General features: G+C 40.4%; 5 protein-coding genes across 5 annotated transcripts in view; 3 read left to right on the top strand and 2 right to left on the bottom strand.

The window, feature by feature from the left end:
* Nucleotides 1-5,465, top strand: part of LOC113525665 (arf-GAP with GTPase, ANK repeat and PH domain-containing protein 1) — a 31,709-nt gene extending 26,244 nt beyond the window's left edge. Inside the window, exons 17-20 of the mRNA XM_034302277.2 lie at nt 362-584; nt 776-1,070; nt 2,408-2,649; nt 3,242-5,465. Of these exons, the coding sequence (XP_034158168.2) occupies nt 362-584; nt 776-1,070; nt 2,408-2,647 (758 nt within the window). The 3' untranslated portion in view covers nt 2,648-2,649; nt 3,242-5,465. The remainder of the gene's footprint in view (nt 1-361; nt 585-775; nt 1,071-2,407; nt 2,650-3,241) is intronic.
* The window catches only part of poc1a (POC1 centriolar protein A), a 256,921-nt gene that overhangs the window by 291 nt on the left and 232,161 nt on the right, over nt 1-24,469 (bottom strand). The window lies entirely within an intron of this gene.
* On the bottom strand, nt 6,005-11,385 carry LOC113525663 (translocon-associated protein subunit alpha). Its single transcript, XM_034302278.2, has 9 exons — nt 11,227-11,385; nt 9,695-9,819; nt 9,273-9,366; nt 8,959-9,086; nt 8,608-8,742; nt 8,254-8,330; nt 7,651-7,729; nt 7,429-7,522; nt 6,005-7,006 (listed from the first exon to the last, which is right to left on the bottom strand). Exons 1-9 carry the CDS (start codon nt 11,297-11,299, stop codon nt 6,939-6,941), a joined length of 873 nt encoding a protein of 290 aa, XP_034158169.1. The 5' UTR covers nt 11,300-11,385; the 3' UTR covers nt 6,005-6,938.
* Nucleotides 12,286-18,703, top strand: LOC128317093 (signaling threshold-regulating transmembrane adapter 1-like). The gene is made up of 6 exons (XM_053227025.1): nt 12,286-12,408; nt 12,666-12,782; nt 14,005-14,041; nt 16,083-16,156; nt 16,285-16,316; nt 17,649-18,703. Exons 1-6 carry the CDS (start codon nt 12,387-12,389, stop codon nt 17,901-17,903), a joined length of 537 nt encoding a protein of 178 aa, XP_053083000.1. The 5' UTR covers nt 12,286-12,386; the 3' UTR covers nt 17,904-18,703.
* ctdsp2 (CTD (carboxy-terminal domain, RNA polymerase II, polypeptide A) small phosphatase 2) overlaps nt 23,573-24,469 on the top strand; it is a 26,424-nt gene continuing 25,527 nt past the window's right edge. Inside the window, exon 1 of the mRNA XM_053227023.1 lies at nt 23,573-24,431. Within this exon, the coding sequence (XP_053082998.1) occupies nt 24,371-24,431 (61 nt within the window). The 5' untranslated portion in view covers nt 23,573-24,370. The remainder of the gene's footprint in view (nt 24,432-24,469) is intronic.

The raw sequence follows: 24,469 nt of genomic DNA, 5'->3' as shown, positions 1-24,469 counted from the left end.
AAACGTAAACCGTGGATCCTGATTGGTGCAACAGAAAAGTGTTCACTTTATCATCTGGAGATCACGAGGTCAAATCCAGGTGACGTCACAGCTGTCTGTGAGCAGGAGCTAAGAGAGCAAAACCGGCCTTGCTCTCTGGGTAGGAGGGGCATAGCCTCTCCCCGCTGTCAGTCACAGTGACACTAGCCAATCATGGGCATCTGTGAGCTCATGTATGTGGAAGAGGGTAGACAGCTCTTTCTCTGAGTGTGTTATGCTGCACTGTGACGCAGTTTGGCTTCGTCTCTCAGAGGAAGCAGGTGTTAGCCTTCACCCTGTCAAAACCCCATAAAACACACCCCATGTGTCTCTGCACACACAGATCCCACCTGGGCCAGTCTGAACCTCGGGGCTCTGATCTGTATCGAGTGTTCGGGGATCCACAGGAACCTGGGCACTCACCTGTCCCGCGTCCGCTCTCTGGACCTGGACGACTGGCCGTACGAGCTCACGCTGGTCCTCATCGCCATCGGAAACCACATGACCAACAGCATCTGGGAGAAGCGCACGAGAGGACGGCAGAAACCGCGACCCGACGCCACGCGGTGAGTGGAAACGTGAACCGACTTTAACAAAAATCAACACAATGAAGCAGTGTGTGAGATAAACACATCAAACACCACACTTTGGGTTTACGACTAAATAATTCACCTTTTTCTGGACATACACACAGTTTCACAATTTTAAAATAAGGGAATTTTAAGAGGTGTGTGTGTGTGTGTGTGTGTGTGTGCAGGGAGGAGCGTGAGGCGTGGATTCGGGGGAAATATGAGCAGAAGTTGTTTTTAGCTCCTCTCTCCTCTCTGACTGACGGATCGGACGCTCCTCTCTCGGCCCGCCTCCACGCCGCTGTGATTGACAGGGACCTTCCCAGGCTCCTCCTCCTGTTAGCTCACAGCACGAAGGAGGAGATCAATGCTCCGCCCCCCTACATGATTCGCTACGGTAACGGAGGAGTGCACCAGTCCCAGTCGGCCCTGCACGCGGCGTGTCAGCTGGGCGACGTGGTCATGACGCAGCTGCTGATCTGGGTGAAGATCTGAACACTTTCACACACGCAGAAAAAACCCTTAAACATGACTCTGCTGAGTTACTCTTCCATTTTTAAACACAAAAATGAACTGCTAATTAGTTTTCACTGCACTCATGCTAGCAGGCGACGAGTCTGTCATGATGCTGTGTGTCTTGTGGGCGTGGCCTGATGAGAAACAGGAGTAGCTATACACAGCTTCTAAAGATAAATAATTAATTAAATTAAACGATGCACTAATCAGTGTGAACATCAGCTGTGTGGTTTACGTGTTACGTGCTCGGCTTCTCTCTCAGATTAGATTAGCAAAGCGAGCTAACTGTACTAGCTACGTACACGCAGCAGAGACACCAGCGATCTCTGCTACGTCCTTCGCGGCTTTATTTTTCTTCTTAACGTCTCTTTATTCATTTAATGAGAGATTGTTTTGCATCGAACAGTAAAAGGGAAGTGACTGAGTGGGGAAGTGAAGAAGCGTCGCTCCACAGGATCGCTCCGAGGAATCACACCAGACGATTTGACGCTTCTTTACTGCATCGTAACTAATTTGCAGGGAATTGAGAAAATTTCAGTTCAAATGTCGGTGAAATCGAGAAATTAAACAATAATCAGTCGCTTTGTCTCACATTAACACGTACGCAGAGTGAATTACAGTTTGTGATGAAATGTCCACTTCGCTCTGAGCTCAGAGTCAGGAGGGTTAATCACGGCTGACTCGTCCCTGTCTCTCTGTGTGTGTGTGTGTGTGTGTGTGTCTCTCTCTCCCTCTCTCCCTCCATCCCTGTCTCTCTCTATCTCTCCCTCCCTCTCTCCCTCCCTCCCTCTCTCCATCCCTGTCTCTCTCTCTCTATCTCTCCCTCTCTCTCTCTCCATCCCTCTCTCTCTCTCTCTCTCTCTCTCTCCCTCTCTCCCTCCATCCCTGTCTCTCTCTATCTCTCCCTCCCTCTCTCTCTCCCTCCCTCTCTCCATCCCTGTCTCTCTCTATCTCTCCCTCTCTCTCTCTCCATCCCTCTCTCTCTCTCTCTCTCTCTATCCCTGTCTCTCTCTATCTCTCCCTCTCTCTCTCTCTCTCTCTGTGTCTCTCTCTCTCTCTCTCCATCCCTGTCTCTCTCTCTATCTCTCCCTCTCTCTCTCTCCATCCCTCTCTCTCTCTCTCTCCCTCCCTCTCTCTCTCTGTGTCTCTCTCTCTCTCTCTCCATCCCTCTCTCTCTCTCTGTGTGTCTCTCTCTCTCTCCCTCTCTCCCTCTCTCCATCCCTGTCTCTCCCCCCCCCTTCCCCTCTCCCCCTCTCTCTCTCTCTCTCTCTCTCTCTCCCTCCCTCTCTCTCTCCGTGTCTCAGTATGGCAGTGATGTGAGGAGTGTGGACTCTGTGGGACAGACGGCTCTGTCTCTGGCTCGGCGAGCGTGTAGTCAGGTGTGTGTGGAGATCCTGCTTCAGTACGGGTGTCCCAGTGAGATCAGTCCCACCATGTCCTCCGCCTCCATCACGTCTCCGTCAGGAGCAGCCAGTCCCAGCCTCTCACGCAACAGCAGCTCCACCAGCCTGAGCCGCGGCAGCAACAAGAGACACCTGTCCTGAAGGTGAGACAGTCTGAGCTTTAACGTTAAAGTGGAGAAACAGCTGGTCTTCATTACAGCTGTGTGTATTAACACACCACTCTTACACTTATCATCTCACTGAAACACGATGAAGCTGTTCACTACCTGTGACTGGTCTACATTATTTTACATTATTTTATATCACGCAAAGCTGAAAACTGAGCGGAAACACACAACAAGAGGAAAATAAACAGAGCACAGAGACCAGAGGTTCATCAGTAACTCCAGTAAATCAGCGGCTCTGAAACGTCTCGCAGTCGGGAAACGCTTTAACTACAAAACCCCAAACACAGATTTATTTTACAACCAGACTGCTGAAGAGTTAAGCTCATTGTGTGTGCAATCATTCTGGCCATTTAATGAATGCAGAGAGTTTTTAACATTTCTTTCCACTCTTTTTCAATAACTTTCCATGGAACACATTTTTATTAAAATGATGGTTATATTCCAGCTGATAATGAAATGCTTTATAGGTGTGATCACTTTTCTAAAGGCAGCTCGTGATTTCTAACACTGCTTAGTGGAAGTGTTCGTATTTTATTTACTTAAAGTGTTTTTTTTCCTTCTTTTCCAGGACCAACATGTTGAGATAATCCTTAACAGAAATGATTTTCCTGTGAAATAAACCGAGGCTTCAGATTTAATCGTGAATCCAGTGTGAACTCCTGACGTGCTGAAGAGGATTACGAATCATCTGCGAGAATAAAATTGGGATTAATTACTGCTTAAATACTGTGATATGAACATTCACTCTGCTGAGACGTGCTGAGATCCTGAACCGCTTTAGAGGAAAATGATTTGAACAAAAATAAATAAGTAAATAAAACACATGTACATATAGAGTAAGAGTCGAGAATATTTGTACTTAAGAGAGAGAGAGAGAGAGAGAGAGAGAGAGAGAGACTACATGATGAAATGTATAGGAAATAAAAAAACTAGAATAAAATGATTATCACTATTAGTTGATTATTATTGTATGGAATAAAGGAGTTTGTTTCCTCCTGCAGTAGACGTGAGGAGAGCGAGTCAGATCCCCCGACCTCATACACACTGATTAGCCTGCGTTAGCATGCTGTGAAATAAGCTAGTGTGTTAGCTAAACATAAATAATGAGCTAATAGTGCTAGAGAATAAAAGAGTATTAAATATATTAAGCTGGCATTAGCTAAACATCAACAGCTAAATATCTTCAAATGTATTAAATAAAAGAAATAAGTTCTAAAATAAGAGTTCCACGGAGTCGGGGGAACGGCTCGTCCATCACAGGCACTTTAGGGAAAAAAAAGAATATTAAAAATAATTTGAACCGAGTACATTTCTAGTATTTTCACGCAATTCATCCTCTTCCTCTACCTTCACTCCAGACGAGGAATTTAACAAGTCGACCGAGAGGAAGTGGACGAGGGGAAGTCATAAACAGGATTGGAACACAGCCCTGAGATATGCTTTACTTACATTTTTAATGAATTATCTGACTTTCCATTTTTTAATCAAATCTGTAGTCAAATATGAAAACATTGAGTAGTAAAGGTTAAGAATAAGCGCTTTGGACCTGAACTTACTGTCATCAGCGGTTTTTACGGCCCGTCAGACTGATTTAATGCCTTGCGTTTCATTCGAATGTATTTCAGATTCTCATGTTCTCGATGCAGTGTTTCTAACTGAGCTGGTGTCGTGTGTGCGAGTGTGTGTGTGTGTGTGTGTGTGTGTGCTGCTGTTGCCGATTGTGCCATTAAAATCATAAAATAGCACATTCCTCCCATCTCATCAAGCTGAATGCGTTGTAGTGCCGTGTAGTTAGAGAACAGAGAACGCGCCGTGATGACGGACGAGTGCGAGCGTCGTGCTGAATCTGCCAGCTCGTGATGTAGTGTTAAACGTTTACACTTAGTATTCTGCAGGTTTTTCTTTTTTCTAGTAAATCAGATGTACTCTAGGAAAACTACAGATAAGTAAACATGCGATGTGTTTCAGTAACTTCATCTCTCCACTTTAGTGCTTCTGCTCTTCTCTGTGACTTTCTTATTTTTTGCAGTTTTGATTGAATGCATTTATTCATGTGCAATGTTAAAGCTGTTTTTTCTACTTTTAACTGCACTCAAAAATACATAAGACACCAAAATAATAAATGTTTTATACAGAGACGGGTTTCAGTGTGTTTACTGCTCGTCTCGGACAGCGACGCAGAGCCTCAGCATGTTTATATCAGCTATTAATTAATGTTAATCTTTAAAAAGTCCTCATTCACAACTCCATACTAAATTCTGTTAAAATACTAATAAGCTCCTGTAAGTGTCCAAAGGTTTAAAGGAATTTGACAGATATAAGTTCTGCTGAGTTGCTCAGCTTTCTAGATGTTGTGTAATCGTAGTGCAGCGAGCTCACTGCCTCGTTTAGCTCCAGAGAGTTATTATTATATAAAATAGGAACTGCAACAAGCGCTAATAGAGGCCCATTGGGGCAGGAATCACGCTGCCCCGTGCTCGGGGGAGGAGCAGCGGACAGGACAGTTAATCACCAGGTTTCCAGACTTTAAAATACTCTGAATTAATTGTAATACATTTCCACAAACAAAGGCAAAGTGTAAGTGCAGACAGTGTGTGTATGATGTACAGAACCATCTCTTCTGTAAGATATGCTGGTGTTAATGTCGTCCTTTCACACCAAAATTATTGGTCACATGCTGCTTTCATTAAAAACTTTTTTATTCTCAAAAACAAAACTCCGTTTCTGTTACATAAACATGAACACCAGTTCCCAGAATCCTCTGCTACAAGGCTCATCACCTGATCTGTCACATGACCTGCTACCTCCCTCTCACTGCTCAGACATCTAATCACACACACACACACACCTGTTTCACCTCACCTGTTCATCACAAATACACACCTCATATATCTCATCAGTACTGCCGCTGTCACGGCTTTATCTTACAGATCACACTACTCTGCGAAATAATAATAATAATAATAATAATAATAATTGTGAGTATATGGTGTTTTCAAATGTTCTCTACATTCGCACCTGCGAGCAGCAAAGTGACATATGATCAGTGATTTTTCTGCATAAATGTACAATTTCAACATCTGAACTGAGATTTTTATGCAAATTCTATGCAAATGAGTTATGACGCTGTAACGAAGTGACAAATCCAAACGATTGTCTCGGATGATTCCTCGGACCGATCCTACGGTGTGTGGTGCGACGCTTCTTCAGTTCCCTGCGCAACATCCTGCAATTATTTCCCTTTTACTGTTTGACACAGAAATGGAAGAAAACCCTAGAGGCGTGGTTTAATCGTATCCTGTCATACAGAGACTCATCACACGACACGGGATACAAACGTTCTCACTTTATTACAGACAGACGTTTCACAAGCACCAGCGGCTCTGAGCTTTTTATCACACACAGTTCCAACGCTGCGTTCATTTCACAGTGTGACGGGTTTTTATGGCACTATCTCTCAAATAATAATAATAATAATAATAATAATAATAATAATAATAATAATAATAATGAGAGGACTGTAAATGGAGAAATGTCATTCATTTTCAGTATTCTGGTCTTGTAACATGACTTTGGTCCATTTTTTCTGTCTTTTTGGTCTAAAATTAAAAGTCAGAGACGTGTTCAGTGTGTGAATGTTGCTTCTAGTTTTACAATGAAGCTACGAGGCTAATGTAGCTAGCAAATAACGGACGCTAACAGCCGCCAGTTTAGCGCTGTGAGCACTTCCTGTCACAGGAGCACATTAACACTCTGAACACTTACGTTCGTTTGGGTATTTGTAGGAAAACTTAGTGTTTATAATAATGTGTTTTAATCGTCTTTCTTTAAGAGTTAAATTTGTTCATATTTAAACCTGAAACTGAAACAAACACCTGAACATCACAGTAAAGTGTTTTTCCTCCTGCGTGTGGTGTAAAAGCTTAACACTGCTCCATGGGCTGCGTCCTAAACGGAACGCTACTGCACTAAATAGCACAACACGACTCTGCTGTTATATTTTAGCACAAGCTTTTGCATGGCTCTGCGGTTGGACATGGAGCCCATGATAATATCTTCTCGTTCCTGTTTAGAAGATTCTTCAGAACTGCAGTGGAGCTGCTGCGACACTTCTTCAGAAATTTGTGAAATGTTTAGTAGAAGAGTTTTAACATTCGCTCAGTCCATTTATGGAAACCGTGAGAGTGAAATGAACTTGTAGGAGGTAAAACTGCTGAAATGTGATGACGCTGTTGTTGTTGTTGCTGTTGTTGTTGTTGTTGTTGTTACTGATCTGTAGCACCAGCCGTCCTCCTGGCACGCTTTCTTGGTGAAGCTCTCGGAGACGCTTTATCTAAAAACAAGAAAGAAGACGTGGGACAAAATGAGTTAATTATAAACCTGAGTTTTAGTGAACATGGCATTTGAATAAAAATTTTAAAAAAATAAAAATATGATAAATGTACAGTACTGTCCATCAAGCATTCTCATTAGAATATTAAGCCACACCCATTATCTTATTTACACTTTAGGTTTTTATCCAGACTTTGCTGAATTTTTAACAGAACAATCAGGTTCAGTATCATACACACGAATATTTTACACCTGATCTGTGTTATTATTCTTACTGCCAATCATCTCAGCCAATCAGAACGCAGAACACTGAATTGTTGGATTAAGCTGTGATACCTGGTGGTGGTAGCACACTGGGATCAGGAGAGCATTTATTATTTGATGACGATAAAAGCAGGTTATTAAGGCAGGAATTAAACTCACTCATGGCGTTGAGAGTTTCCTGTGGAATCCAGCTAATGTCCACATCGTTCATCCCCCCTGTGCCTGTTTCAACCTTCACCGGAACTCGCTTCCTCTGAAATAACAAAGGTCAAAGGTCATGAATTATAATCAGAGAGATATAGAGTGTGTTCCTGCTCTAACACGCTGCTGATCATCGTTAGCCTGATTACCACGATGTTCGGTGAAGTGAAATGTACGCACCGTGCGAGACTCCAGGACCTGATACAAGCCGAAGAGCATCAGGAAGACCAAACCGCCCAGGAAGATGTACATGAACATCCTGTAAATCATCACATCGTGTTTATTAACCAGCTCACAGGACGCTAATTAAAAACTCTTCACACGCATACACATGCACAGTGTAGAAATACTTCTCCAATAAATACACTTCATTTACTTAAGTTTAATAAATACACTGTCCAAAATCACTTATACTGAATCACTTACACTGAATCACTTACACACAATCATTTACACTGAATCATTTACACTGAATCATTTACACTGAATCACTTACACTGAATCACTTACACACAATCATTTACACTGAATCACTTACACTGAATCTCTTACACTGAATCACTTATACTGAATCACTTACACACAATCATTTACACTGAATCATTTACACTGAATCACTTACACTGAATCACTTACACTGAATCATTTACACTGAATCATTTACACTGAATCATTTACACAGAATCTTTGACACTGAATCATTTACACTGAATCATTTACACTGAATCACTTCTGGCTTGCATTAAATCAATAACATTAATGTAAACACAGCTTTGTCCTTACGTCTCTCCGTCCAGACCCTCATCCAGTTCAGTGATCGTCACCGTCTGGTTAAAAATGGCGCTCTGGAAAACATTTCCCTTTAAAAGACGAATAAAAAAAAAACTCTAAATTAGAATCAGATCGCTCTCAAATAAAAAATTACACAAACATAGCAGCAGCAGTGGGAATAAACACACACATGGACGTGTATTAAATCACTGCTGAAATGATAAATTAAAACAAAATAGTTATTATTTCTATGACAATAATTATATAATAATTATATAATTACCAGTTCTCAGATTTTATATTATAATAAACATGTTATATAAATATTAACCATGTTATACAGAGTAAAGCGAGGAGGTGATGAACCTCAGAGTCGTGGTAGTTGAGCAGGATGACGAGACCGAACGGACGACCGGCCATCGGCTGCGCGGGAATAAACGAGTACTCGAACGACGCCTGTTTCTCCGGCTGCACCACGGCCTCCAACTGCAGAGCCGTAAACTACACAAACATCCCAAAATTATCACCTTATATAATCACTTTCTCCATAGAAAAAATGCTCAAATAGTAATAATGATTAGTAGTAGTATATAAACAAACGATTATTACTGTTATGATTATCTTCAGTAGTAGTATATAAACAGATATGATTATAATTATTATTATTATTATTATTGTTGTTGTTGTTGTTGTTATCTGTAGGATGCAGAGACTCACGTTTTGGATGTAGAACTGGTAATCCTGCGGGTAACGGAACGAGGCTTCGAGAGAGCGAACTGTAAAATCCTGACTGCCTTTATTAGTGAAACCAACCAGAAACTTCACGATCTCATTGGCTGGAAACTCTACAAAAACAAAATATACAAATCATAAATATACATATTAGAGCAAAAGCGTTTTATTCCGTCACTTATTAAGAGCAATAAGGTGGAGAATGTGCTGTAACGTGGTGTGACAGTGACGTGTGCTGCAGTCAGACGTCACTCTGTGACGTTAAACACACGTCACATCAGCGACGCTCAGGCTCTGACCTTCTCCTGTGATGAAGATGATGGTGGTGTCTGCATCGGGGTGAGACGTCACATCTGCGCTTTGGGAATCTTCATCTAAATCCTCAGCGTCGTCCTACAGAGAGAGAGAAGGAGTTTCAGAAATAACTGTGTGATAAACACGGCAATAAAACACGCGATCAAACCCCCGGGTGTGTTTCAGTTTAATCCACGTTTCTAATTCAGCGTGATTTAAATCAGACAAAGAGAAAGTCCAGCGTCTCGTCACCTCCGATGCAGAGACGTGTTCATTCTGCTGCACCGGAGCTACGAGGCTAATGTAGCTAACACATAACGTTAGTCTATACCTCCAGTTTAGCGTCATGTGATCTCATCCACATCATCGCTTTTCCTTTTGCTCTTCAGTATCTTTAAAGCTACATTAGCATTAGCATTGTTCTCACCCCGTCTCCTGTCTGAGGTTCTTCCACTAGAACTTCCTCTTCCTCTTCATCCTCCTCCTCCTCCTCCACCGCTGCGTCTGACGCTTCATCTGTCACTTCAGCTTCGGGTTCTGCGTAAACTCGGCCTGCGAGAGCAGAAGTGTGTGTGTTCAACCCCATGCTGTGTGTTCTGCACTGCTCTTCATTTCCTTTCTTTCTCATCTTCTTTAATGAATTCATTTAATGTTTTAATGTGAACTCATATCCTGGTGGATAATCACTGACGGATCGATAGAGACTGATCGATTGATTGATTGATTGATCGATTGATTGATTGATTTAAATACAGTGGTTAAGAGCAGAGCAGTGAGTAATGTGCAGTTTTATTTATGTACAGTCTGTTTTTTATTTATTTCAAATGATAAACATTAGTTTCTTTCCTCGTCGTCTGAATCTGGGAGAAATCATCAGAATTTTAATCCTGAGCAAAATAATTCTGATTATTATTTTTAGTTCTTCTTCTAGGGTTCTCTAAAGTTCAGGGTTCTTAGCTTCCTAAAGCTGCATGTTTCAGGGGAACTCCCTGAAGCAGATCACTTCAGAAAGCTTCACGAGTTCTTCTAGGGTTCTTTAGATAGTTCAGGGTTCTTAGCTTCCTAAAGGCCTTCTACCTTCTGATAAAAGCGGAAACTTTCAGATAAGGGCTCTTTAGGGTTCTACACAGAACCTTTAGGAGGGAAAAAAAGATGAAAAAGCCTTCAGAAGTTCTTCATGAGCTGTTCATGGGCTCTTTACATGGTGAAGGTTCTCAGCTTCCTCAAACTGTTCTGCTTAGAACCCTGTGTAATAATAAGCTTCTTTAAAGCTTCATTCATAATGTGCAGAATTATTTCATGCTTGAGTCTAGCGTGTGTGTGTGCGTGTGTGTGTGTGTGTGTGTGTGCGTGTGTGTGTGTGTGTGTGTGTGTTTAGGACACGTCATCGCATTTAAAGTGAACAGAGACATGAGCGCGCGCTTCAGTGTCTGTGCGGTAATTACTGCCCAAAACTCTGCATCTATAACTCTATTAACTCTATATCACTCTATTCCTGCTCGTTTCTCATGAATGTGACGTCACAGGAAGAGTAATGGACTGAGACAAACAAACAAACAAACAAACAAACAAACAGAGTCTCTGCGTTTGAACTCTTTATAATAAAATAATAATAATAAAAGCGCGAGCTTCATATTCGGTGAATTAAACTGTAAAAACGCGCCGGGGTGTGTGTGTGTGTGTGTGAGTGTGTGTGTGTGTGTGTGAGTGTGTGTGTGTGTGTGAGTGTGTGAGTGTGTGTGTGTGTGTGAGAGAGAGACAGCGGAATGAATGGAGCAGAGCTGGAGTTTAATGCCACGTCAGACAGTGCGTGCGTGTGTGTGTGAGTGTGTGTGTGTGTGTGTGTGTGTGTGTGTGTGTGAGTGTGTGTGTGTGAGTGTGTGTGTGTGTGTGTGTGTGTGTGAGTGTGTGTGTGTGAGTGTGTGTGTGAGTGTGTGTGTGTGTGTGTGAGACACTCACCCCCGGACAGCAGCGCGGCCGGAAACAGCAGCAGATACACAAACAGCGACTTTAATCCAAAGACCAGCAGCATGTTTCCTGCAGGAGTGAAGAGAGAGAAAAGAAAAAGAGAGAAGTGACTCTAACTCCTGAGCAGAGAGAGAGAGAGAGAGAGAGAGAGAGAGAGAGAGAGAGAGAGAGAGAGAGGGGTTTGGGGCGGGGTTTAGGGGCGGGGCTTTCCTTTTGGGAACGCCCATCGAGAGTATCCACTACTTTCTAACACTATTCACTACATTCACACACACACACATTTACTCACTCACACACACACACACACACATTCACCCACACACACACACACACACACACACACACATTTACTCACTCACACACACACACACATTTACTCACACACACACACACACACACACACACATTTACTCACTCACACACATACACACACATTCACTCACTCATACACACACACACACACACACACACTTCCTCTTCTCTATAAATCACACAGAACAGTGTACAGTGTAGTTTTACAAATTAGTAAAGTAGTAAAAATAGCTGATGTGTGTTTATGTCTTTACTCCACACTGCTGCTGAGTTCTGCACTCTGATTGGTCAGAAGGTGTTGATTAGTTTTCTATAACAGCAGCTCTGACAATAGTGCAGGTTTATTATATTATATTATATTATATTATATTATATTATATTATATTATATTATATTATATTATGTTATATTATATTATATTATATTATATTATATATTAACGCGCTAGTTCTAATGCGTTATCGTTTCCATAGCAACAGCTCATTCACAGGGACGTGTACGACTTTAAGTTTATGTTTCACTAATACACACACACATGGATTTTTTTTCTCACAACTTTGTAGCCTAACATGGATTTCACACGCACACACACACACACACACACACACACACACACACACCATGCTGCATTACCCAACGCTCCGTGTGCAGTGCAGCAGATTTCCTCCTGAATGTCAGATGTGGTTTTCTGCAGAAATTCTTGCTTTGCTGATTTGTTGTCGAGCCGAGCGGAGGAGGTGTTTACATCCTGCTCACACTCGCATCCTCAATTTATAGCACACACCTATAACTCTCAGCTCAGCTCAGTGTGTGGAGTTTGTCCTTAAGACCCCTCAGGCATGGAGTTCAACAGCACACACGGTGAGTCAGTCATTAGCGAGATCATCAGGGCCGAATTTCCCAAAAGCATCGCAGCACAGAGATCGTCGCTAAATGGTAGAGCGAGCATCGCACTGAACTCTCTCTCTCTCAGATACGACGATCTTTACGTTGTGACGCTTTCAGGAGAAACTCAGCCCTGATCGTCTGTCGTTTAACGCTAACGTTAATGTGTTAACGTGTTAATGTGTTAACGTGTGTTATGTCAGCGCTGACGTGTGTGAGTGTGTTCTCCGCAGGGTTCGGGGTGTTTCAGGGTTCCAGTGCGCTGTGGATTGTGTTAGCGGTCATCACTGCGCTCCTGCTGTTCTCCATCTGCGCCAATATTTTATGGTGTGTTCAGAAACGTTTCGCAGGTGAGACCACGCTAAACTAGCCATACACTTCCATTACGGGCTAGCTACATTAGCACAGCACTGAACACTGAACGCACTGAACACTGAACACACTGAACACTGATATATCACACACTGAACACTATCACACACTGAACACTATCACACGCTGAACACTGATATATCACACACTGAACACTGATATATCACACACTGAACACTATCACACACTGAACACTATCACACACTGAACACTGATATATCACACACTGAACACTGATATATCACACGCTGAACACTGATATATCACACACTGAACACTGATATATCACACACTGAACACTATCACACACTGAACATTATCACACGCTGAACACTGATATATCACACACTGAACACTGATATATCACACACTGAACACTATCACACACTGAACACTATCACACGCTGAACACTGATATATCACACACTGAACACTGATATATCACACACTGAACACTATCACACACTGAACACTATCACACACTGAACACTGATATATCACACACTGAACACTGATATATCACACACTGAACACTGTCACACACTGAACACTGATATATCACACGCTGAACACTGATATGTCACACACTGAACACGGCCCGTGTTTTCAGTTCATTTAAAGACCACACTAAACTAGCCATACACTTCCATTACAGGCTAGCTACATTAGCACAGCGCCGCGGTGGGACAGAGGACGCATATATCACACACTGAACACTGATATATCACACACTGAACACTGATATATCACACGCTGAACACTATCACACACTGAACACTGTCACACACTGAACACGGCCCACATGACATTTTTTAGTTCAGTTAAAGTCGAGTTTCCTGAAAGCAGTGTGAAGTCCATTTTAACTGAGAGAGAGAGAGAGAGAGAGAGAGAGAGAGAGCTCGATGTGATGCTCGCTCGACCGTTTAACATTAACTACTACACTGTGATGCTTTTGGGAAACTGAGCCCTGGAATTTATGTTTAATTTAAATTCCTGCGCGTGTGTGTGTGTGTGTCTGTGTGAGTGTGTGTGTGTCTGTGTGTGTGTGTGTGTGAGTGTGAGTGTGTGTGAGTGTGTGTGTGTCTGTGTGTGTGTGTCTGTGTGAGTGTGAGTGTGAGTGTGTGTGTGTGTGTGTGTGTGTGTGAGAGAGAGAGAAAGACAATGACAGTGCACTTTATCTAGTTTGTTTTTTGTCCTCAGATAAAGGGAAAAAGTTTCTGCCCAAATTCAGGAGGAGGTAATTAATTTTCACTTCATATCCTGATCAAACACACACACACACACGTGCACACACACACACACACACACACACACGTGCACACACACACACACACACACACACGTGCACACACACACACACACACACACACACACACACACACACAGTGAGAGAAAGCACGACGTAACCCACGACAAGTAAAACAAAAATGTCAGAGTTATAAATAAAATAATAAAAAATAATGAATAAAAAGAAATTGTTGATTTGTTTATCTGTTTTTCCTGAGTTTAACGTTTGGATTTGTTTTTTTTAATCAGTTTTTGTTTGATTTTAAAATATGTTTAAATTTAAATATATTTAATATTTATTCCGAGTTGTGAGAGAGATGTGTGTTTATCTCTACAGATTTAACTTCATTACTGCTGCAGCAACATTTTAAACACCGACACTGACGTCATTAAACACTGACATCATTAAACACTGACGTCATTAAACACTGACGTCATTAAACACTGACATCATTAAACACTGACGTCATTAAACACTGACATCATTAAACACTGATGTCACTAAACACTGACGTCATTAAACACTGACATCATTAAACACTGACGTCATTAAACACTGACGTCACTAAACACTGACGTCATTAAACACTGACATCATTAAACACTGATCTCATTAAACACTGACGTCATTAAACACTGACATCATTAAACACTGACGTCATTAAACACTGACGTCACTAAACACTGACATCATTAAACACTGACGTCATTAAACACTGACGTCATTAAACACTGACATCATTAAACACTGACGTCATTAAACACTGACATCATTAAACACTGACGTCATTAAACACTGACGTCATTAAACACTGACGTCACTAAACACTGACGTCATTAAACACTGACGTCATTAAACACTGACATCATTAAACACTGACATCATTAAACACTGACGTCATTAAACACTGACATCATTAAACACTGACATCATTAAACACTGACGTCATTAAACACTGACGTCACTAAACACTGACGTCATTAAACACTGACGTCATTAAACACTGACATCATTAAACACTGACATCATTAAACACTGACGTCATTAAACACTGACATCATTAAACACTGACATCATTAAACACTGACGTCATTAAACACTGACGTCACTAAACACTGATGTCATTAATGTCATATTATTAATGTGATGTCATTAAACACTGACATCATTAAACACTGATGTCATTAATGTCATATAATTAATGTGATGTCATCAACGTGATATTCGCTGCTCTGTATATTTACAAATGACTGTAAAATCCTGAACTCTCCTAAGAAGAGATTCTAGTAATGAAATCATAAAAACTGTATAATGTTCAGAAAACACTAACATCAGTTTAAAAGTTTACACATCCTTTATTATTATTTTTTTATGTATATGTTTGTTTTCAGTTGGATTGTTTATTTCTAGCTTTGACATTTTTATTATTCTTGGATTTTAAAGATGGTTCTACACACAGCACTTTGGTCAGTGAGAGTTATTTTTCTCAACTTTCTGAATGTGATATAAACGTTCTCTAATAACTCACATATCCAACTTTTACATTTATAATTATAACTTTATTATTTACACTTATAACTCTCAGCTGTAATAAACTTTAATCAAATGATTTAAATATAATTTTTATACACTGGGTCTAAGCGCAAACATTAGCATCATCACCATAGCAACGTTCTTCATGAGATCATCTCAGATAGGAATTATAAACGTTCATATACCAATTATAAAGGTCACTGTGTGGCACTGTTCTGTAAGTGTTGTATAAATGTTGTAAGAATGTTGTATAAATGTTATAAAGCCGTTGCTTCTAGTGTTTGCTGTTAAACATCCGACTCACAGCTGCAGCACAAAATTCACACACTTTATAGTTTAGTATAGTATAGAGAGAGTTTCTCTCTCTCTCTCTTTCACACACACACACACACACACACACACACACTGTTTATTATGTTTTATGAAAGTTTGTTGATTTTGTGTTTGTGTGTGTTAGTGTGAGTCTGAAAAACAGAGAGATGGAGGAGAACCCGATTTACGGCAACATCACCTACACACATACACACAGTGGTAAGAGAGAGAGAGAGTGTGTGTGTGTGTGTGTGTGTGTGTGTGATTAATATAAATGTAATATAAATACAGTAACAGAGGTGTGTGTGTAAAGTGTGTGTCATGTTTTGTGTTGTATTTAAATTCAGATGATAAACAGGAAGTGGAAACTCCCGCGGAGGTAAATTCACATCGTCTTCATTAAAAATCTCCTTCAGTAGAATTAAATATTTAATTTCTGTTCTTTAATGTGAAGATTTTATTTTATTTGTTTATTACAGCTTTATTACTGTGCTTTAGCTTCAATACACACTGTAGTGCACACTACTGAGTACACAAGCCACTATAGTACACATTCATAGTACACATCACCAGTAACTCAGGACATAAAGCATACTAAACACTCACATACTAAACACTCACATACTAAACACTCTCATACTAAACACTCTCATACTAAACACTCACATACTAAACACTCTCATGCTAAACACTCTCATACTAAACACTCACATACTAAACACTCACATACTAAACACTCACATACTAAACACTCACATACTAAACACTCTCATGCTAAACACTCACATACTAAACACTCTCATGCTAAACACTCTCATACTAAACACTCACATACTAAACACTCTCATACTAAACACTCTCATACTAAACACTCACATACTAAACACTCTCATACTAAACACTCTCATACTAAACACTCACATACTAAACACTCACACTAAACACTCTCATACTAAACACTCACATACTAAACACTCTCATACTAAACACTCTCATACTAAACACTCACATACTAAATACTCTCATACTAAACACTCACATACTAAACACTCTCATACTAAACACTCTCATACTAAACACTCTCATACTAAACACTCATACTAAACACTCTCATACTAAACACTCTCATACTAAACACTCATACTAAACACTCTCATACTAAACACTCTCATACTAAACACTCACATACTAAACACTCACATACTAAACACTCTCATACTAAACACTCACATACTAAACACTCACATACTAAACACTAACTCACTAAATACTGACTCGTCTTCTAAAGACTCACTCAGGTACTAAATACTAACCCTAGGAAGTATGTAAGGGATTAGTGATACAGTTCATTTGTAACACAGAATATACACTACTATTTCCTTACATACTCAGTAGTGTGCACTACATCCTGTATTCAGCTCAAACTGAATTATTCTAAACACTTGCATACTAAGTAGTATGCGTAATGAAACAGAACACTGAACACATATAATGCATACTTAAGGCATAGTGTGCACTACATGAGCACTGTAGTGTGTAAGTATGGAGTCTGTAATACAGTGTAGTAGTGTGCACTAGTAAGTATGTAAGTGTGTAGTGTAAGTATGTAAGTTACACAGTGATGTGTTATTTAGCTGTAATGTTTTGTCTGTGTGTATTAATCAGATGATGATGATGGTGTGTGTGTGTGTGTGTGTGTGTGTGCTGTTAGCCGCTCTCCTCTGCTCGAGACTGCTATGCTAACCTGAGCCTGAAAGCTCCTAAACACTCAGCGCCGGGCCGTGCGTCTCCTCTCGGTCAGATCCAGTACTCAGACGTTATGATGATCTGTGAGGAACCAGAGGAGAAGATCCCGGATGATAAAGACTCCTGTTCGGGTCTCTCGGATCTGTACGCCTCGGTCGACGCAGAACGCATCAAGAGCAAGAAGGAGCAGAGCAACGAGCCTTACGCCAATCACGTGTGAGGAGTGTGGACACGCCCACGCTGTTATTAACCATTAATAAACCCGCCTATGTCACAGTTATGAACAATACACAGACTCCTTATTCACCATCATTATCATCACCATCATCATCATCATCCCCATCACCATCATCACCATCATCATCATCATCATCATCACCATCATCACCATCATCATCACTATCACCACCATCATCATCATCATCCCCATCACCATCATCACCATCATCATCACTATCACCACCATCATCATCATCATCCCCATCACCATCATCACCATCATCATCACTATCACCACCATCATCATCATCATCACCATCATCACTATCACCACCATCATCATCATCATCATCACCATCATCACCATCATCACCACCATCATCATCATCATCATCATCACTATCACCACCATCATCATCATCATCACCATCATCACTATCACCACCATCATCATCATCATCACCATCACCATCATCATCATCATCATCATCATCACCACCATCATCACCATCGCCATCATCACCATCATCATCACCATCATCATCATCATCATCATCACTATCACCATCACCATCACCATCATCACCATTGCCATCACCATCATCATCACCATCATCATCATCACTATCACCACCATCATCATCACCATCATCATCATCATCATCATCATCACTATCACCACCATCATCATCATCACTATCACCACCATCATCATCATCATCACCATCACCATCATCACCATCATCATCATTATCACCATCACCATCATCACCATCATCATCATCATCATCATCATGCCCATCACCATCGCCATCATCACCATCATCATCATCATCCCCATCACCATCATCACCATCATCATCATCATCATCATCACCATCATCACCATCATCATCACTATCACCACCATCATCATCATCATCCCCATCACCATCATCACCATCATCATCACCATCACCACCATCATCATCATCATCACCATCATCACTATCACCACCATCATCATCATCATCATCATCACCATCATCACCATCATCACCACCATCATCATCATCATCATCATCACTATCACCACCATCATCATCATCATCACCATCATCACTATCACCACCATCATCATCATCATCACCATCACCATCATCATCATCATCATCATCATCACCACCATCATCACCATCGCCATCATCACCATCATCATCACCATCATCATCATCATCATCATCACTATCACCATCACCATCACCATCATCACCATTGCCATCACCATCATCATCACCATCATCATCATCACTATCACCACCATCATCATCACCATCATCATCATCATCATCATCATCACTATCACCACCATCATCATCATCACTATCACCACCATCATCATCATCATCACCATCACCATCATCACCATCATCATCATTATCACCATCACCATCATCACCATCATCATCACCATCGCCATCATCACCATCATCATCACCATCATCACCATCATCATCATCATCACTATCACCACCATCACCATCATCACCATCATCATCACCATCACCATCATCATCATCGTTGTCACTGATATCAGGTTTTACACTGTGTGTGATTTCAGTGCTGTTTAAAGGCGATTCCTCGTCACCCAGTAAAGTGTGTAGTGAATTGTGTAACAGTGTGTGTGATCGCGCGCGTCTCTGCGTCAGTTACACGATGAAGATCCTCTAACGATAGACCTGCGATTACAGAAGACCACTACGTTCTGCTCACGTCATCCATCAGCGTGATCCGGAAATCAGCTGGTGCAGAAAACGGCTTCGCGTAAACACACACACACACACACACACACTCACACACACACACACACACACGCGCACGTTCTTCACAGTGAGCTGGAGGTAATGAGGTTTCTCTGTGCATCAGCGTGTTTCCTTTACGCTTCTCCATCGCCGCTACCGTATCTGTAGCTGCGCCGTGAGTTCGCTGTCGTCCTATTGGTGGATTTTAGACGGGCGTCGTAGCAGCGCTCACACTCTGAGACTTTAATCACAGATTTCTCACACACACACACACACACACACACACTTACTGTATCGTCTGTGATCACAGTGGCACTAAATCACGTCACATTACCGCTGATTAAACACCGACATGGTGCTGAAAATCCTACAGAGTAAAACCTGGAACACTGTGTTATAAATATACTGAATACACTCACTGTAAACTCTCTGTGCTGTAACTGCAGTGTGTGTGTGTGTGTGTGTGTGTGTGTGTGTGTGTGTGTGTGATAAGACAGAAGACTGAGAAATAAACAGAAAACTTGTTTACTCCAAACTTGCAGAGAATCACAACAGATTTTAAGAGTGTGCAGTTTATAAAACTTAAATCTAATGTAAATCTAATCCATAATAATAATAATAATAACAATAATAATAATAATAATAATAATAATTAAAGAGACAAACAGCATCACAACCTCATCATCATCACTCAGGAAACATCAGTAAAATATAAATCACTAAATATTTACAAAGTAAAATCTGTATAAAGCAGGAAATATTTGAATATAATCCACTCATCGGAAACAGATCACCACAATCCACTAAATCAGCTCAAATATTTTCCATAAAACAGTAAATAAACTGCTTCCCTCCAGCAGAATTCCCTTCATCCTGCCTCCTCGGCGGCTCCGGGGCCCGGGGCTTTGTTTTCCGGACTTTTCCGCAGGTGCTGACTCTGCACTCTGACCCTCACTCCGTCCTGGTGTGTGTCACAGCCTGCAGTTCGCCACTGAGCGAGTCCGAGTGTGTGTGTGTGTGTGTGTGTGTGTGTGTGTGTGTGTGTGTGTGTGTGTGATGATCAGCTCCATTCACAGCAGCAGTGTGATGTAGATGTTCCAGTTTGAGCTGCGAGACTGTAAACAGATGATTTACAGCCGAGACTTGAGATAAAGAATCACACAAATCTAATCTAATCACATGATCATCAGTCTGACTTTCTGATCAAACAGCTGATGTGGAGAGAAATCAGTCATTCCAGGTGATGTTTCTGTCTTTATTAATAAACACACATTTATTCTGCATATTTTATACACTTCACCTTTAAAACAGTTTCTGTTTAATCGCTTATTTGTGTTCAATTAAAACCAGATAAAAGTCTTTCATTAATCCTGCTGTAAAATCTCAGTTTCATGTCGATGAGATTTCACTGAGATTCTGCGTGAAAATTTTACACACAAATAATAAAATAATATAATGATATAATGATATAATGATATAATGATATATATTTATTCATCACAGGACTCGGAGCTCAGATACTGAACTCAGGTGTAATCTCTATTTCAGTAAAACTGGTTTAATAAAACAGATTAAAGTCGTGTTTAAGTGAGAGATCAGAGAGATCAGACTGATTGATCAGACTGATGACCTTTTACACCACGTTTATGTCTAATGGAAGTTTATGGCCAGCAATTAGCATCACGCTAACCACATGATGCTGTTACCTTCAGCCTGTGTCTAAAACACTGAACACTGCACGTCTAGAGAAGGTTCTTGTATAGAACAGGGTTCTTTTAATAGTTAATGGTTCTTTGGTTCCTGAAAAGGTTCTAGTTTGTGGAATGAGGGTCTGTTGTAGGGTTCTGTGTAGAAACTTACATTTACATTTACATTTATGGCGTTTGGCAGAAGCTCTTATCCAGAGCGACTTACAATAATGCTTTGAAGTCTATCAAAAATACATTCTGATATTGGCTCGGTAGGTCACAAACTAGGAATAGCATCAGTCCAAAACTCTGTTGGGGAGGTTTTTTTTTGTTTGTTTGTTTGTTTTTTGTTTTTTTTTTTTGTTTTGTTTTTGTGAAAGTGATAATTTAAGTATTTTGTGAAGAGGTAAGTCTTTAGCCGTCGTTTGAAGACTGCCAGTGACTCAGCTGTTCAGACGTCTAGGGGAAGTTCATTCCACCACCTCGGTGCCAGAACAGAGAAGAGTCTCGATGCAGGTCTTCCTCGTACCCTGAGAGATGGAGGGACCAGTCGAGCAGTGCTAGAGGATCGGAGGGAGCGTGGTGGCGCTTTAATGGGTTCCTCAGCAGGAAGGAACTGAAGAACTCTTAAGGATGTAAATGTGTGTGTGTGTGTGTGTGTGTAACAGCAACTATTTTTACATGAGTTGGATTTATTACATTTTTAATATTTTAAATCGGGACTTTTAGCAAATGATTCGTGTTATTTTGCTGAAAGATGTTTCAGCGCCACCTGCTGGTCAGAGAGAAAATCAGCCGCCATTTCTCTCTAATAAACATCATAAATTTCCTATAAAATAGAAAAGTATAATTTATAGCTCTGACAGGAATCAGACTCTGAATCCTGAGAGATGAATAAAAGTGAATAAATTGTGTAAAGAGAAGAATAAAGTTATAAACCTCAGATGAAGCTTTTGCAGAGAATTTACAGGAACTTCAGTGTTTTATTCACAGATTAAAGTTTCTCTCAGTCTGGCTCTTTTATCCTCAAATATAAAAAAGTCTAAACAGTTTATGAAACAAAGAATCTGTAATTTATTAACAATATTATAAAATATAATTTTTTATTTTTGTATAATAAGATCATTGATGATCATGTCGTAAATAAGATTTGTAACATTTTTATTGTTAGACTTTTTATTTATTATAATCTATACATGTCATAAATAACGCAAGAAATAAATATGTAATAAATTATAACAAAACATTTATAAAATAAATATGAAGCTATTCTTAACAATTAAACAATAATACATTAATAACAGAAAAGAAAAACACACATCCTCTGAATAAATAATAAACAGACTTCTAACTGTAATTGTCAGTTTTTATGGTTTAAAATATTTTTTATTTGTGATTTTATTTTGTTATAATTCAGCTGGAATGCGCGGCTCCCAAATCCGCCGCCGCAGGACGGTTTCAAGGCGCCCGCTGTGTTAGCAAAATCCCCTCAGAGTCTCGCGGTGAAAAACGCGAACAAAATAACAAAAATAACAAAATAATAAATTACAGCTGCTTTTAAACTGTGTTTAATGCGGCGGAGTTTGTGATCAGGGTGCAGGATTTGTTCTAGTGTTTGCTGTGGTGTTTTAGCCGAGCTTGTTATTAGCTTACACAGAAGCTAAGCAGGATGAGCTAGCCGTGTAGTTAGCATCAGCTTTTATATATATATTTTTATTTTTGTATAATATATATATGATAATAATCGTTTCCACAGCTTATTATCATCGCTTTCTAATTTCTAAAATTAAAGTAAAATAAAATAAATGGTTGTTCTTGAACGTTACACTGAACGCTGATAGCATTTAGCGGCTAGCTGTCAGAACTAGCGGCTGTCAAAATGGGCGCGCGCGTCTATTCGGAGTTTTACGTTTTGATAATAATAATAACAACCAGGAACAATTAAACCGAGTCACTTTTATTTAACCGGAAATGACATATATTTATTCCAGATTTTTTGCGGAGTCGATTCCTGTTCCGATTCCACATTTAGGAGTCGGTTCCTGTTCTGATTCTAGAGTTGTTGTAACTGGGTTTCATTTTTCTGTGGAGTCGATTCCTGATTTGATTCAATTTTTGGGGGTCGGTTCTTGTTCCGATTCTATTTTTTGAAGTCGATTTCTGTTCTGATTCCACATTTAGGAGTCGGTTCATGTTCTGATTCTAGTTGTTGTGACTGGATCCTTATTCAGATTCCATTTTTCTGTGGAGTCGATTCCTGTTCCGATTCCATTTTTGGGAGTCGGTTCCTGTTCTGATATTAATATTAATATTAATGTTAGTGTGACATTAATATTAAGTTCATATTACAGTGTTATTATGGATGATATAAAGGACGACCCTTCAGGACACATTTCCGAGCTCGAGTAGAAATAAAAGTGTGATTTTACTGTAAAACTCCGAACAGACGCGCAGCAGCATTTGATTCCCGGCTGATTCGGTTCATGTCCTGATCACTGAGCTGCGCTTTATAAACGCCACGCGCTCATAAACCCGACTCCGTGCCCCTGTGTGATTATTCCTGTCATTAAACATTAAACATTCTGTAATTAAAGTGTGTTATTTCCATGTGCGCGTCTCTTTCCCCTGCGGTGTGTGAGAGAGAGACAGCGGGGGGCTTGAAACCGTCCCCCATTTCCTCTGCCTTGTTTTGTTTTTTTCTCGCGCGGGTTCTCCATGTTGGAACCAAACTGAGCGATTTTTATTTTCACTCTTTTATTTTTATGGCTCCAGAAAAGTGGCGCTGAACATTTCAGCTCTTCCAGACAGAGAGTGTGTGCGATCTGGAAGTTTATCTCCGGGGGAAAAGGCGTGTGTGTGTGTGTGTGTGTGTGGATGCAGTGTGTTTTTAATGCTTTATTCCTGTGTGTGTGTGTGTGTGTGTGTGTGTGTGTGTGAGTGTGTGTGAGTGAGTAATGTGTGTTTAATGAAAGTGAGATTGAGAAACTGGATTTTATTAGATGGAAAGTTCTGTCATCACACAAGTGCAAAGAGAAGATCTTCAACTGCCTTCCAAGACAGGTGAGAAAACACCAGTGTGTGTGTGTGTGTGTGTGTGT

This window comes from Pangasianodon hypophthalmus, chromosome 20, assembly GCF_027358585.1.
Source record: "Pangasianodon hypophthalmus isolate fPanHyp1 chromosome 20, fPanHyp1.pri, whole genome shotgun sequence".
NCBI lineage: Eukaryota > Metazoa > Chordata > Actinopteri > Siluriformes > Pangasiidae > Pangasianodon > Pangasianodon hypophthalmus.
The sequence above is the reverse complement of the archived record's forward strand: the minus strand, read 5'-3'. Positions and strand labels throughout refer to the sequence as shown.